At 39.9% G+C, this 16,117-nt stretch overlaps 1 protein-coding gene across 4 annotated transcripts in view; it reads left to right on the top strand.

Annotated features, from left to right (window-relative positions):
• Positions 1–16,117, top strand: part of LOC105390555 (anoctamin-4) — a 47,307-nt gene that overhangs the window by 5,627 nt on the left and 25,563 nt on the right. For 2 of the 4 annotated variants that reach the window (XM_038111220.2, XM_038111221.2), the window contains 8 exons: positions 384–497; positions 1,078–1,177; positions 1,553–1,639; positions 2,007–2,128; positions 2,546–2,736; positions 10,528–10,618; positions 11,243–11,342; positions 15,133–15,312. In XM_038111220.2, the coding sequence (XP_037967148.2) occupies positions 384–497; positions 1,078–1,177; positions 1,553–1,639; positions 2,007–2,128; positions 2,546–2,736; positions 10,528–10,618; positions 11,243–11,342; positions 15,133–15,312 (985 nt within the window). Of the gene's footprint in view, positions 1–383; positions 498–1,077; positions 1,178–1,552; positions 1,640–2,006; positions 2,129–2,545; positions 2,737–10,527; positions 10,619–11,242; positions 11,343–15,132; positions 15,313–16,117 lie in introns of those variants that run through there. The other 2 variants (XM_048631126.1, XM_048631127.1) reach the window with 2 other exon arrangements.

The raw sequence follows: 16,117 nt of genomic DNA on the forward strand, positions 1-16,117 counted from the left end.
TTTTTTTTAAAAACGTGTTAAAAATGTTAATTAAATTACCTTATGGGTTACTAAACAAATCAATATTTGGGGACATCTCACACACGACCATCCGACCCCAAGCTAGGCAGAAACTGTGTTATGGGTGTCGGACAGCTGATATATCTACACAAATACATAGATAGATACATACTAAATATAAATATCAACACCCAAGACCCGATTACAAATATCTGTCTTTAAACAAATATCTGCTCCAGCCGGGAATCGAACCCGGGACCTTCGGCTCAGTAGTCAGGGTCACTGACCGCTACGCCATTTGGTCGTCCAAAATTAATTATAATAAAATTAATCGTTGTAATTTAATTCACTACTAGGTACTTACTATACTAACATTTTTACAGGGACGCTACACCGAAACCGATAATGTACTCCACCCACGATAGAATGATGATAGTCAACCAAATACTGATGCACTTACCATACGGCACCGATACATTCGATTATGGCTACCATAGGTAAGTTTATTAAAAAGATGCTTTCCCATACAAAAATTGGTTGTTTATTTTTGTATGGAGAAGCATCTTTTTTTTTCCTTATATCCCAAGGTCATTATAACAAAAGTTGTTCAGAATGAAGAGCTCTATAACATACATCCGGATATGCACCTACGAAAGAATCACCCTGTATACTAGACTTACCGGTTATAACATTTTTACGTTTTCTTCTGTCATGTGCATCATATACATTATCTTTCGAATGGATGATAATGGTTTTCGCTAGAGGCACCATTTTGTATGCGATAAAATGTATAATTCCATAGTAGGCAGTCACTGACTACCCATGGTGATGCATTTGTCTATCTGTTTGCCAAGAAAGAAAGAAAGAAGAAGAAAGAAACATTTATTTGACACACTCAACAATAAAAACAGAAACAAAAAGAAAAAATAATACCACAAAAAATATATACTAAGAAACATGTTGCAGTGATAGGTCACGCTTCTCACCAAAGAAAATGTAAACCAAATTCCGTGGGGTGGTCAGATATATGCGGTGCATACTGCATACTGTAATAATTTTATGCTATGTTATAATTAGATTGGTGAGCAAGCATATTCTTCGAGACGGCTTCGCTCTACACGACGGGCCGTACTTCTTCGTGAGCAACCAAGTAGCGGACAAGGCTCAGTTGAGACAGGTACCGTACCACCACCGACACATTAGCTATTTAGGTACAATCCATAAGCAGCGTCGCCCGCCTGACAAATATATTTCAGATCCATACATGTTACTTTTATAAGATTGAGCCCCTGTTTCACAATGTCTGGTTAGTCGCTACCTGTCAGGTAGCCACTAACCAGACATTGTGAAACAGACCCTAAGGCCCACATTCACGGGCGCGCCAATCCGCGGATTTGTCGCCAGCGACCAGTCCGCGGACAAATCAGCGTGTGAATGGGTAGGTGGGTGCGGCTCGCGGAAAGGCGATTCCAAAATAATTTCTTCCAGCCTACCTTTGTTGGTGGATGTTCGAGTTAATGATACCTCATTATTATCAAAGCACATTTTACAGATTTTATATTACAACTGGGCTGCCCCTTGGTTTGTCTGCTTTAGGACGTGTCCAATTTTGATGATTCAAGAATACATGGGCGAGAGAGTAAGATTTATATCCTGTACTATTTTTAAATAACGTATACCTAGTCAGAAAATAATATTTGTATGTCACCCCAGTGTTAACAGTTTCACCCTAAGACCCATGGAAAATGGAAGATAGATAAATCAAACAATATATAGTTGATACATAGAAAAAACATAGTGTTCATATCATTTAAAGGGTGCGGACATCGATAAACTCGTTTAATATGCGTTCCATCAACGCCGTATTTATAGCAAATTGCGATTAAGTAATGTTTGCATCTGAGGGGATTATTAGATTTCTTATTGATGACTTTACTCGTATAAGTATTCTTCAACATTGTATTACCCGTGCTGATAAAAAAATGAAATTAAACTTTTTTTTACAGGCTGCGTCTTTTTTCCTATTCTACTCATATTACAACCAGGCTCTATTTGTGCTCAGTGCAATGGCGTTTCTGTGCAGCATATTTTTAGGTATAGCGCCTTTTGTGTATTCTTCTGTTAAAAAGTAAGTACATTATTCCAACATAATTTTCTCACACTGAATAGCAGAAAGGGACGTTAATGTCAACCGTAAATAGTCCATTAAAGACAGTAAGTACCTATACGGAGAGAAACACACATATATTTAATTCTGAGATAACCATAATATTGTTCTTTTCTGCAACTCAGTGTTACTGTCATTAAATGGAATAACTTATCTATTTTATCTTATTACGTGTTAACTCAGTTGCTATGCTATACGGCGTATGCACATAAGGGTTCCGTTTATCTTTTGACGTTCGGAATCCTAAACCGAAGTGAACGAAACCACCACAATTTTAATATTCTATCTGCCATCAGGAGGTACAACAGTTATTGATTGTAAGAATAACGATATAGTAGACTTGCTATTATTGGTTTATGATAAAGTCTTTCCTCACAGATCAGTGTTCTACGCATGCGGGGGTGAGCTAAGCGGTATGACGCTATGCCCCTACTGCACTGACTTTGACCTGAAGTGGTGTGACTTAAAAACTGTAGGCAAAAACTACTGTATCACTAACGTGATCGACAACATTCTGGATAACAGTGTCATGATTATGGAGCTGTATTCTATACTATTGATTTTGTGGGGTAAGTGTTTTAATGAATATCTTCTGCATGATCGGTAACTTTTGCTAATTAGGTAAAAGAGGATGGGCAAAAATATATGGGAGCTGGGACAACCCTCCAATAGCAGTAAGACTAACGTCGTTGGATAGGTCTTGTCAATAGGAATAACTTTTGCTTTGACAGCTTTGTTGTCACAGTTGTCCGTTCAGCGATATATGACTTATATAAGTTCCGATACTCGTCAGTTCATCTTACTGCTATTAGAGGCTGGACCACCCTCCAATAGCAGTAAAACTAACGTCGTTGGATAGGTCTTTTCAATAGGAATAACTTTTGCTTTGACAGCTTTGTTGTCACAGTTGTCCGTTCAGAGATATATGACTTATAAGTTCCGATACTCGTCAGTTCATCTTACTGCTATTGGAGGCTGGACCACCCTCCAATAGCAGTAAGACTAACGTCGTTGGATAGGTCTTGTCAATAGGAATAACTTTTTCTTTGACAGCTTTGTTGTCACAGTTGTCCGTTCAGAGATATATGACTTATATAAATTCCGATACTCGTCAGTTACTACTACTACTACAGTAACGCTACCTGGAATAGCTGGACGATGCCCACCATCGCTTGGGTGAACGGGGTACCTGGATGTGGGAAGACAACCTGGGTGGTAAATAACTTCGATGTGAGCAAAGACACCATTATCACCACGACAACTGAGGCGGCCGTCGATATACGAAACAGGCTAGCGCATAGGATCGTGGACATGGTTAGAACTAGGGTACGTACGATGGCATCAGTCCTAGTAAACGGCTTTAGAGAACATGTCGGATGCCAACGCCTGATAATTGACGAGGCCCTGATGAACCATTTCGGGGCAATCGTAATTGCCGCCCGCCTGTCCCGTGCCAGTGATATTGCTCTAATCGGAGACATCAACCAGCTACCGTACATAGACAGAGAGAACCTATTCGAACTAAGGTACAGTCGCCCAACACTGGTAGCAAACATCACCCAGGAGCTGTTGTGCTCATACAGAAACCCCATGGATGTTGCATACGCCCTAAGAGAAGTATACTCAGGCATATACGCAGCCACAGCGCGTATCCAATCTCTGCAGCTGAAAAGGTTTACAGACGCAGCAATTCCAAAATCCCAAACCAACACTCTATTCCTGACGCATACACAGGAAGAAAAAGAGACCCTGACCAGCCAAGGGTTTGGAGAAGGAACGGGATCACGCGTCTTAACCATACACGAAGCACAGGGATTGACGTACGAATCCGTCATTATCATAAAAACAAAAGATAAAATAAAGTTGCACGATAGCATACCTCACGCAGTAGTGGCGCTGTCGAGGCACACCTCCGCCTGCACCTACTATGCGGATGACACCGAGGACGCTATCGGCAACCTCGCTAAAACGGCAATAACAGCACCGAAGAAACGGATCCTCGAGTACAACCTAAAGATGGCAATAAAAAATCGGGACAAAGAGGTCGTTGCCCAGCAATCAAGGCTTTTGGCAACGCAAAATGGAGCGGAATAGGAGAATTTTGATTTTAATTTTATATTGACGGCCAAACAATATTGCATGTATTTTATAGTTTTGTTATGTATAGTATATAGCATGTATTGTATAGTTTTGATATGTAGGTATTGTATAGTATATCATGAATTAATATTATCTGTATAAGAACTAACCAATAAAATTAAGATAGTTTTAAGAACACTGTCACACATTAACACCAGGCAAAACAACAGCGATGACAAAAGGAGTGTGTGGCCACTGACAGGCGTCTGTTAAGTTCTCTGAAGACAGCTGACACTGGCCCTACCCTTCAAATGTTTGTTGCCATTATAAATTGTAAGTGTGACTGTGTGAAACAAAGAAAAAAAAAAGAAAAAAAAAACAAGAAATGCACAACTGGGGGTTTTTAGTCGGTTAAAGGCCGACACTACCTGGGTCCCCTTCCCAGGTGTCTGTGTAGATTTTCCTCCAGGAGTGCAAAAAAAAAAAAAAAATATTAATAATATATAGGTATACATATATATATAAAAGATAATATATATATATATATTATAAGCTTCCACATTGAGTAGTGAGTAGTTAAAAGATGAAGACAAAAAACAACCAAACTCTCACAATATATTGATCTCTCAAAAAGGCACGGACATAAAGTCTTACTGCTATTGGAGGCTGGACCACCCTCCAATAGCAGTAAGACTAACGGCGTTGGATAGGTTTTGTCAATAGGAATAACTTTTGCTTTGACAGCTTTGTTGTCACAGTGGTCCGTTCAGAGATATATATATGACTTATAAGTTCCGATACTCGTCAGTTCATCTTACTGCTATTGGAGGCAGAATACACCTCCACCGCTGCCCTTTTTGTTTTTTATCGTCAGTTATTGTTATCCAATATGCCCAGATCTCGTCTGATAGTGTAGATAGTGTAATTATAATAATAAATAATTAAAGAATCACCAGTGCTATTATTTTTCTTCCCAAGAAAATATTTAATTAACCCCCTAAACGGATCTTATATGTCATATATCTCTGAACGGACGACTGTGACAACAAAGCTGTCAAAGCAAAAGTCATTCCTATTGACAAGACCTATCCAACAACGTTAGTCTTACTGCTATTGCAGGGTGGTCCAGCCTCCAATAGCAGTAAGATGAACTGACGAGTATCGGAACTTATAAGTCATATATCTCTTAACGGACAACTGTGACAACAAAGCTGCCATAGCAAAAATTTCCTATTGACAAGACCTATCCAACGACGTTAGTCTTAATGCTATTGGAGGGTGGTCCCAATCCGCCCATTGTCATTTTAGACTGATTATTATATCAACTCAAGTGGCTCAATATCCGTCACCGAAGGAATGCCCATATGTTATCTCTCATTCATCGTATCCTTACTATTCCTTACTATTCCTTACTATTCCTTACTATTCCTTACTATTCCTTACTATTTCTAACTAATATTATAAATGCGAAAGTAACTGTGTCTGTCTGTCGTCTGTTACTCTTTCACGCCAAAACTACGAAACGGATTTGAATGAAATTTGGTATACATATGGTTTAAACCCTGAGAAAGCACATAGGCTACTTTTTGTCCCGGAATTCCTACGAGAAAACTTTTTAAGGCGAAGCGAAGCTCGCGGGAACAGCTAGTAGTCTATAATCCTTGTGCCCCATCCTACCTAACAGAACGCTTCACGTTCTCTCTGACCGTCCTCAACGGTCAAGTCGAAATCTTCTCTTTCGTACCCCAGAGCATAATGCGGCTGGGTATTCGGATTCTTTGACTGTGACAGCGGTTCGCTTATGGAACAGTTTACCGCTATCATATACGGCAGACAAAGTCTATAGACATATTTGAAGACAAAGTTCGTCAGCACTACCTCCAAATGCAGAACGATCAACAAAATTGATTTTAAGTAGGTTTTATTTGATGATAATGATAGGAAATTATACTTATATATTAGGTACTAGCTGACCCGGCGAACTTCATACCGCCTCTTACTCTACACTTCCCTACACTACCCTACACTACCCTACCCTACACTACCCTACACTACCCTACACTACCCTACACTACCCTACACTACCCTACACTACCCTACACTACCCTACACTACCCTACACTACCCTACACTACCCTACACTACCCTACACTACCCTACACTACCCTACACTACCCTACACTACTCCAGCGGGCAGGAGGGCGTCCCACGCTGCGTTTGCCTGTTCGTGGTCTCCACTCGAGAACTCGTCTACCCCAACGGTTATCGGTTCTTCGGCAGATATGACCAGCCCACTGCCACTTCAGCTTGCATATTTTGACAGCTATGTCGGTAACCTTAGTCCTCTGACGGATAACCTCATTTCTGATACGATCGATCAGAGAAACCCCAAGCATAGCTCTCTCCATAGCACGCTGAGCGACTTTAAATCGGTGGACCAGTCCTACCGTCAGTGTCCACGTCTCTGCACCATACGTCATCACTGGCAGGACGCACTGGTTGAAGACTTTTGTCTTCAGGCTCTGAGGAATGGCCGAGGAGAATATGTGACGAAGTTTCCCGAATGCAGCCCAACCCAGTTGGATGCGCCTTGCAGCCTCCTTGTCGAAGTTGCTTCTGCCTAGCCGAATAGTCTGCCCGAGGTAGACATATTCTTGCACAACTTCGAGTGTTGCCTCACCAACGGCGACCGGCTCCGGTTTGATGTGAGCATTGTACATGACTTTCGTCTTGTCCAAGTTCATTCCGAGGCCTACACGTCAGGAAGCAGCATTTAGGCCACTTACTCTACTCCAGCTGAGTTCCTGCAGAGATTCTGCCATAATAACGATGTCGTCCGCGAAGCAGAGGTGTGACATGTACTCGCCATTTATACATATGCCATGTCCTTTCCAGTCCAACGTCTTAAAGACATCTTCCAATGCATTGGTGAACAGTTTCGGAGATATTACATCCCCCTGTCTCACTCCACGTTGCAGTTGGATAGGTCTTGTCTTGTGGTCCTGTACTTGGACAGTCATAGTAGCGGCATTGTACAGACATCTCAACACCTCGATATAGCGCCAATCGATTTGGCATCTCTGCAAGGATTCCAAAACTCCCCAGGTCTCGATGGAGTCGAAGGCTTTTTCATAGTCCACAAAGGCTAGACACAGAGGCTGATTATACTCTTCGGTCTTCTGTATAATCTGCCTTACTGTGTGGATGTGGTCTATTGTACTAAAGCCTTTTCGAAACCTTGCCTGCTCTGGGGGCTGAAACTCGTCTAACTTTTGGGCAAGACGGTTCGTGATAACCCTTGAGAACAGCTTGTATACATGGCTTAAAAGCGAGATCGGTCTATAGTTCTTCAGAAGGGTTTTGTCACCCTTCTTAAAGAACAATACCACGACGCTCTCAGACCATGCCTCCGGTGTAATGCCATTGTGAAGAACCGAATTGAAGAGCCTCTGGAGCTGTTCGAGGATTGCAATACCTCAAGCTTTCAGAAGCTCTGTAGTAATTCCGTCTTCACCCGGAGCCTTGTTATTTTTAAGCAGCTCAAGGGCTATCCTAATCTCGCCTATGTCGACGTCAGGGATGTCGTCAGTGTAGTGGCGCTCTGGAATCGGTGAGCTGAGCCACAGACTTCTGCGCGTGTGAAGCATAAAGTTGTCCGTAAAAACCTTCGATTCCGGCAAGAACCTCCGGCTTAGAGGCAACGATATTACCATCTGCAGACCTCAACTTCGTCAAGTGGCTTCTCCCAAGTTGCTGAACGAAGACTTTTGACCCCCGATTTTGCTCAATTGCTGCTTCTATGGCGCGTGTTTTGGAGCGACGGAGATCTCTTCGTATCAGCTTCTTTATACGCTTGTTGAGTACGAAGTGTCACCTGCCGACGGAAATTCGCGTCTCTGCCTCATAAGCTCGAGTGTCTCGCTTGAAAGTTTAGACTCCTTGCCTTTGCTTCTCACGCTAAAATGTCTGTGGCCCACCTCACGAAGAGCCTTCACTATTTGGATTGTATCTGCGTCAATATCCGTAGTGGTTTCCAGCGATTCGAATCGGCTCTGTAGTTCTCTCTGGAAGCTGGTGTTGCCAGCTCTAATTTGGTGCAGTGAGGGACGAAGGGTCGACTTCACCAGACGTCTCCTCTCCAGCTTGAAGTTAATATTCAGAGTACCTCGGAGAAGTCGGTGATCACTCCCAGTTTTAAACCTATTGATCACTGAGACATCTCTGAATATGTGGCGCTTGTCAGTCATAATGAAGTCGATTTCGTTTTTCGTCCTACCATCGGGGCTTGCCCATGTCCACTTCCTCTGGGGCTGTTTCTCAAAGAAAGAATTCATCAAGTACAGCCCCTCCCTTTCGAGGAAGTCAACAAGCATTTGCCCTCTCTGGTTTCTGCTACCAAAGCCATGAGGTCCTACCCTCGATTCGTCGCATTCTTGTACTCCCACTTTGGCGTTGAAGTCCCCCATCACAACGGTGTATTGGCTTAGCAGTACACTTGATAGCTCTAGAGATATCTTCGTATACTGCTTCGACTTCTGTGTCAGAGTATGCCGAGGTTGGTGCATATACCTGTACGACCTTCAAGGAATACCTCTCGGTTAGTTTTAGTACTAGGTACGCTACCCGATTCGACACACTGCTGATCTCCACTACGTTGTTGACAAGGGTCTTGTTGACGAGGAATCCTACGCCACCTTGGGACAGTTGGTCGCCCTCGCGATGGTAGAGCATGTGGCCGGACTCCAGGGTCATCGTGTCCTCGCCCTCTCTACGGACTTCTGATAGCCCTAAGATGTCCCATTTTATTTTGCTCTAGCTTAGCTCTACCTCGAGTTCTACCATCTTCTCGTCCTCTCTCAGTGTCCGTGCGTTGTATGTCGCCAGTTGTAGTCGTTGATGGCAGCCATTCGTAACCCGGGGATTCTTCGCACCCCCTGCCCTACCGTTACCTAGACCGCTGCCGTTAGCGAGACTAACGAACAGCAATTCATTTTTATTATGTAGATTTTTAGTATTATATTATAATTATATCATAATGTAGGAATTTATTATTATTATTATTTAATTCTTTATTGCACAAATATATAATATATGCACAAAAGGTGGGCTTAATGCTAAGAGCATTTTCTACCAGCCAACCTACAGGAGGTACAGGAAAACTGGTACAAAGATGTGCAAAAAAATTATGTATATATATGCAGGTATATATTTTTTATAGTCACCCATAGTTAGTAACTTGGTAAGTCCATAAGTAAGTATATCTATGTGTCTTGATTTTTATATTTATAAACTTCTCTCTTCTCAGCCTATCGCACTATCAATTACTTTCTCGACATCACCAAAGGTTAACTGGTAGAGAATGGCTATTAGCATTAAGTTCGCCTTTGTACAATATTTTTTTATGTGCAATAAAGAATTTATAATTATAATAATAATATCATTTTGCTGTACCCATAGACGAAATATGACTCCTTTATAGGGTCCGTTCCCACAATACTTTAGACTATATTTCTATCGCAACACTAAGGGTCTGTTCCACAATGTCTGGTTAGTGGCTACCTGACGGATAAAATACATGCTGTCACTTTCTGTTATTATTTTTTAGACAGTGACAGCATGTATTTTATCCGTCAGGTAGCGACTAACCAGACATTGTGGAACAGACCCTAAAATCAATAGTGCGAGTTATTTATAAGTTTAAAATCAGTTCGCACGTTTGTAATGACTTAAGACAAGCATGTTTAGGTACAATTTTTATACAGGGTGTTGCAAAATTGGTATACTAAGCCGAAACCTACATGTGCAGTATGTTATATCTAAGCCCGAAACTGAAATCAGAATTTGGAAATTCGCGTTTTTTTTTTCCATAGTACAAGTCACGTGACCATCTAAAAAGTTCGGGAATTTTTTTATTTTTTCGCTAATTTCCAAATTCTGATTTCAGATTCGGGCTTAGATACAACATGCTGCACATGTAGGTTTCGGCTTAGTATACCCTTTTTGCAACACCCTGTATGTATAAAAATAAAGAAAGAAAAACGTTTATTACATACACATTAATAACAAAAAAAAAACAAAGGAAACCAAAAAACAATAAATAAATAAATAAATAAATATGTGGGGACATCTCACACACGGCCATCCGACCCCAAGCTAGGCAGAACCTGTGTTATGGGTGTCGGACAGCTGATATATCTACACAAATACATAGATAGATAGCACAATAGGTGTGTGCTGCCATTATAATTATGCTCATATTTTATTTTATACATTATTTTTAGCTATATTTGTTCCCTACGCGTGGAAATATAAGGAGAGAAAAATAACTTGGCTCTGGGAGTGTAATACAGCTACATCCAATTCTCAATGCAAGTAAGTCTCTTTGTCTCTTAGGCGAAAATAATTTCACAAACCTTAAGTCAACAGAACTAAAATAGTACTTATATAGTCACATACTCAATAAGAAATATAATACCCGATTTACACTCGCGCTCGTCTCGTGGCTCGGCTCCAGGCTCGCGCGAGTCGGCCAGTGGACGAGCTTGTGTTTACACACTCGCGGCGTTTTCATAGTCATTGCTCAGTGCCCTTTGACTCGTGCCCAAAAACCGCTCCGGACGCGAGCGCCGCGAGGTACGAGGCGAGAGACGAGGCGAGCCACGAGCCAGACGCTCGCCTCGCGACTCGTACGCGAATGTAAATGAGCTAATAAAGATCGCGAATATAGATCTGAACTATTTGTACTAATCAGAGTAACTACTACAATTTGTAGTAATATTATGGAATTATGAGCGGTCTGCATTGATGCGGAAAGGCACTTTTCATCGTGTCGCATTCTATTGTTCGTATAGAAATTCATACAAGACGTGCGTACACTTCATCGGCATTGCCGACGCCGCGCCGTTTCTCCATACATTTGCAAAAATCCCATTGGTCCGACACGTACGATACCGATAGGTAGACGCTTACCTTTACAATTCATACGCTTTATTTCAGCTACATAAGGATGAGAATCCCTCAAATTATAAAGCAAGTGGAAGACAATGCATTTTTTGTCGCCAAACAAGTCATTACTGGGATTGTGATATTTATTTTCGTTAGTTCAAACTGATTTTGTACACTTATAATATTATTATTAAGTATTATTTATACAGTGTGTTAAGTTACTGTATGCTGAAAGGGAGACTCAATGGCTCAAACTATTATGCTCAAGGCCCGGCCCGGTAACCCCTTAGAGGGTTTACAAAATCAAACCATTTTCACTGAAACTCAAACCAATTTGGTTGCCAAACCCGTTCATGACTTTGGTTACCTCAGGAAAGTGTTTTTGTAGATGCCATATAGAGAGTTTACTTAGGCCTAATTTCACACCATTCGGTTAGGTTAAAAATACCTCGGTTTGGTTACATGATGGACTGTTAAGGTTAGTGAGTGTCCCACCATGCTAAATCAAGGGGTTAACTCCCTAAATCGGTTGATTAACTTAATTGCTGCTGTGGGGTTCCGTTAAGACTTGGTTAAGACCGGGAACCAGGCAACGGGTTGTTGACTTTTGACACATCTGTCAAGAATTCAAGATGGAAAAATGAACAGAGCCTCTGATAAACAATATACGAACTAGATGTTGTGTGACATAAAAAATGAAGCGAAATACTGTCTGTGTTTTATATACCGTCAAACCGAGATAAAAGTTTTAATTTAATGTCCTAACCTAACTTGGAACCGCAATATAGAAACACAAATTAATGGCCCTACCTGGAAATCGAACCCGGGATCCCTGGGTGATGAAGCTGAGCTTCTACCCCTGGACCACAGAGGTAGATTCAAGAAGTTAAACCTAATGACTTAATGAGAACTATTGAATTAAGTGAAAAATCTTCTAACAAAATATTTTAAAAGAAGACCTTACTTAGGAATTGAGGTGTTATTTGTTGAGTCCTTTCTTTTGCACTGACACTCCATCTAGTTCGTTGTATTGTTTTTCAAAGGGCATGGCGTAATGATATTATTTTCAATGACGGATGTCAAAAAACAACCTCGATAGAAATAGTAACCATGGCAACCTCAAAACCAAAAAGATAGATAGATAGATAGAGTACTCTTTATTTGTACACCAATAAATAGTTAACAATTTTACATAGACACTTAACTAGGGTACAAAAGGCGGTCTTATCGCTTATAGCGATCTCTTCCAGACAACCTTTGGGTGGATGAACTAGGGATATACAAGGGGTACAGTGTACTTACTCAAGGAATATAGTTTAATTTAAGTTATTATTATCTAACTACACACTAAATATAGGCAAAAAATAAATAAAATAAAATACACACAAGTACATACACCAACTACATGTATTATATTACACAATTATATACAATATAGTACATATATAAATATATACACACACATACGTACATATACATACACATATATCATATACATATCATACATATTATACCTACATACATGATTAATAATACTTATTTAATGATCTGATAACAGCTAAACAGTTGATTCAAGGTAGTGTTCCTTCACCATTCTCTTAAAGGTTTCCAGAGTTGGTGCTTGTCGGATTTTTGAAGGAAGATCATTCCACAAAGTGATAGCGCGAACCGTGTAAGAAGCACTGAAGAATTTAGTGGTATTAGGAGGGATATTAAGGCGGAGATTGTGGGTAGAGCGCAGTGTCAGGTTGTGAGATTCACAACGAAGCTAAAAGCGTTCTTTTAAGTAAGCGGGGTATGTTGGGTTAAAGAGTATGGAATATAAAAGTTTGGTTGTTTGAGGTTGTTTGACATCACAGAGACATAGACACCAATTTCAATGAATATGACAGAATATTGAATGAAGTGTGAGTGAATGATTCACATAATGCTTGATTTATGAATGATCTGTTAGATTTTCGTCATGGGACTCATCCAATTAACAAGGGTATTAATCCTTAGACGAGTCGTCAGCAAATCCGTGATTTAGACTGTAACTAACAGAATCATGAGAAACCTCAAACAACCAAACTTTTTGGTTTTGAGGTTGCCATGGTTACTATTTCTATCGAGGTTGTTTTTTGACATCCGTCATTGAAAATAATCATTACGCCGAAAAACAATACAACGAACTAGATGGAGTGTCAGTGCAAAAAAAAGGACTCAACAAATAACACCTCAATTTCTAAGTAAGGTCTTATTTTAAAATATTTTGTTAGAAGATTTTTTAACTTAATTCAATAGTTCTCAATAAGTCATTAGGTTTAACTTCTTGAATCTACCTCTGTGGTCTAGTGGTAGAAGCTCAGCTTCATCACCCAGGGATCCCGGGTTCGATTTCCAGGTAGAGCCATCAATTTGTGTTTCTATATTGCGGTTCCAAGTTAGGTAAGTCATTAACACGTTCGCTGCGTTCCGGGGACTTTCCCGCCCCGTACGATGACCATCAGTCGGTGCGGTAGTGAAAATGTAGTGTCTCCTCGCTGGTAGGTAGTATTTTTTACGTTTTTTGGTTGTACGAATGAGATGACTAGATAGTTGTGTTTCTTGCTTAAAATTGAATCAGTTGATATAGTATTCACTCAGCGGGTCTTATAAACCCCGTTTCGCACCAGGAAGCAAAAGTTATTTTCAAGTGCGTTACGGGGTCTATGAACCCCGTACACAGGATTACTAGCCCGTACGGGGTTTTGAGGTCGGTTGCGTAAGTGCGTTTATAAGTGCAAGACGGGATATCGATAAAAAATAAATGTATAAGTTGCTATGAAATTTTGAGAATCTACGAGCAGTCGGGAAGCTCATAATAAAGTGAAAACACTGTGTCGTGAGTGCAACAAAGCATACTGTTTGAAGTACTATAATTTAAAACATTCAACTAATATACTTACGTCATTCCTACATCCTACCTAAGTCACCTATTATACCAATAAGATATGTTTTTGTGTGTTGATTATAAATAAATATATTCTAAAATTTGTCGATAGTTTTATTCCCACCACTATAATTTTATCGATAAATAAATGATCTGTGCGTTACAGGGCTCTAAAAACCTCGCATCTGAAGTTTTCCAGTGCGTTACGGGGATAAAAGCATCCCGTACTTTAATTTTATTTATAAATTGATAAGTTTACCTCCTGTCAACGGACTGGAAAATTTTGTTGCTATAAAAAAACAAAAAAATATATTTTTGTCAATTTTACAGGTGTTTGAAGTGAATCGGGTATGCAGGGCGTTATTATCCCCGTGGTTTAGATTGAGAGTTTGGGCTGCCGCAGTGAACGTGTTAAATTAAAACTTTTATCTATGTTTGACAATATATAAAACCCAGACAGTATTTCGCTTCTTTTTTATGTCACACAACATCTAGTTCGTATATTGTTTATCAAAGGCTCTGTTCATTTTTCCATCTTGAATTCTTGACAGATGTGTCAAAGTCAACAACCCGTTGCCTGGTTGCCGGTCTTAACCAAGTCTTAGCGGAACCCCACAGCAGCAATTAAGTTTATCACCCGATCAAGGGAGTTAAACCCTTGATTTAGCATGATGGGACACTCACTAACTTTAACGGTCCATCATGTAACCAAACCGAGGTATTTTTAACCTAACCGAATGGTGTGAAATTAGGCCTTAGGTAAGTGGTTTTACAATAAAGCCAATTGTATGGAATAACCCGTTTAAAGGGTTTTTCGCGGGAAAGGGCTGTCAGATGTCTGGGCCCTGGTTATGATGCCTGTTGAACATAATATTTTGACTCATAAAATAAATGTCACTTGACTTTTTTTATTAGGTAAGAGGAGTAGTAATATTTTTAAGAATTTCGATGATATAAAATTTAGAAACAAAAATGACAACATCATTTATAGTATTTTTGTTATTGTGTATAAATTGTTTTATATTTTCAGATGGGCCTTTTTATCGCTACATTATTTATGAATATTTGGATCTTCCGCTATGCTAGAGATGGTCTTATTTTTGGATGGATAAATATGATTTTTAAAGAACCAGATATACAAATAATACGATTGATGTTAATGCTCTTCAATGGTATCATATTTGCAGCAATCAGTTGTGCTGCTGGAATAGTAAGTATAAAGCCCGTCACAGACTTAGCTATAATATATATTAATATGTTTATAGCTAGGCATATTACTACAAATATATTTTCTATACATTTTCGCAGTTACCGCACACTCAGCTATAATATATATTTCTGTGACGTCACCAAGCGATACCGTAATGTACGTACATGCGAGCACTAGGACGACTATCAATTAATGAAGGCAAAATATATGTATATTTATCAGTGTGTGGTAGCTTGCTATAATATATATTATAGTACGGGATATTAATGTATATTATAGTACGGTATATTAATATATATTATAGCTAAGTATGTGACGGGCTTAAAAAAGTACGTGATTTTTTTTCACGAATTTCCAAATCTATTATTTAACTAAGAATGGTCAAACTTTTTCCACATAAGCCTGTCCCAAGAGATTTCTTGAGAGTTACGGGATAAACAAATTCATGTATCTCTCGGAGATCATGTAGTAGGCCTAGAAACCTGCACATCTAGATTTATAAATGTGTAGGTACCCTAAATGCATTGCACTCATTCCACTCGTACTTCTCCATCGAAAAGCGACTCTGACCACTGACTTCCCCCTCAGGGATTACAATCGTTAGCATGCCAATTTTTCCATAGTCGGTTAGAGCATAACCAGGGAGTAGTGGTTGACTTTTGACACATCTGTCATGAATTTTATATGTTTAATTTATAAATCAATACCTGTCGGTTAGATAACCGACTATGGAGAATTGCACAAAGCAAATACACAGCAGAGCTGTTGTAAGCAACCTAGCCGTGGTGCCTCCAAGTTCGATCTG

The sequence above is a fragment of the Plutella xylostella genome, chromosome 28, assembly GCF_932276165.1.
Source record: "Plutella xylostella chromosome 28, ilPluXylo3.1, whole genome shotgun sequence".
NCBI classification, from domain to species: domain Eukaryota; kingdom Metazoa; phylum Arthropoda; class Insecta; order Lepidoptera; family Plutellidae; genus Plutella; species Plutella xylostella.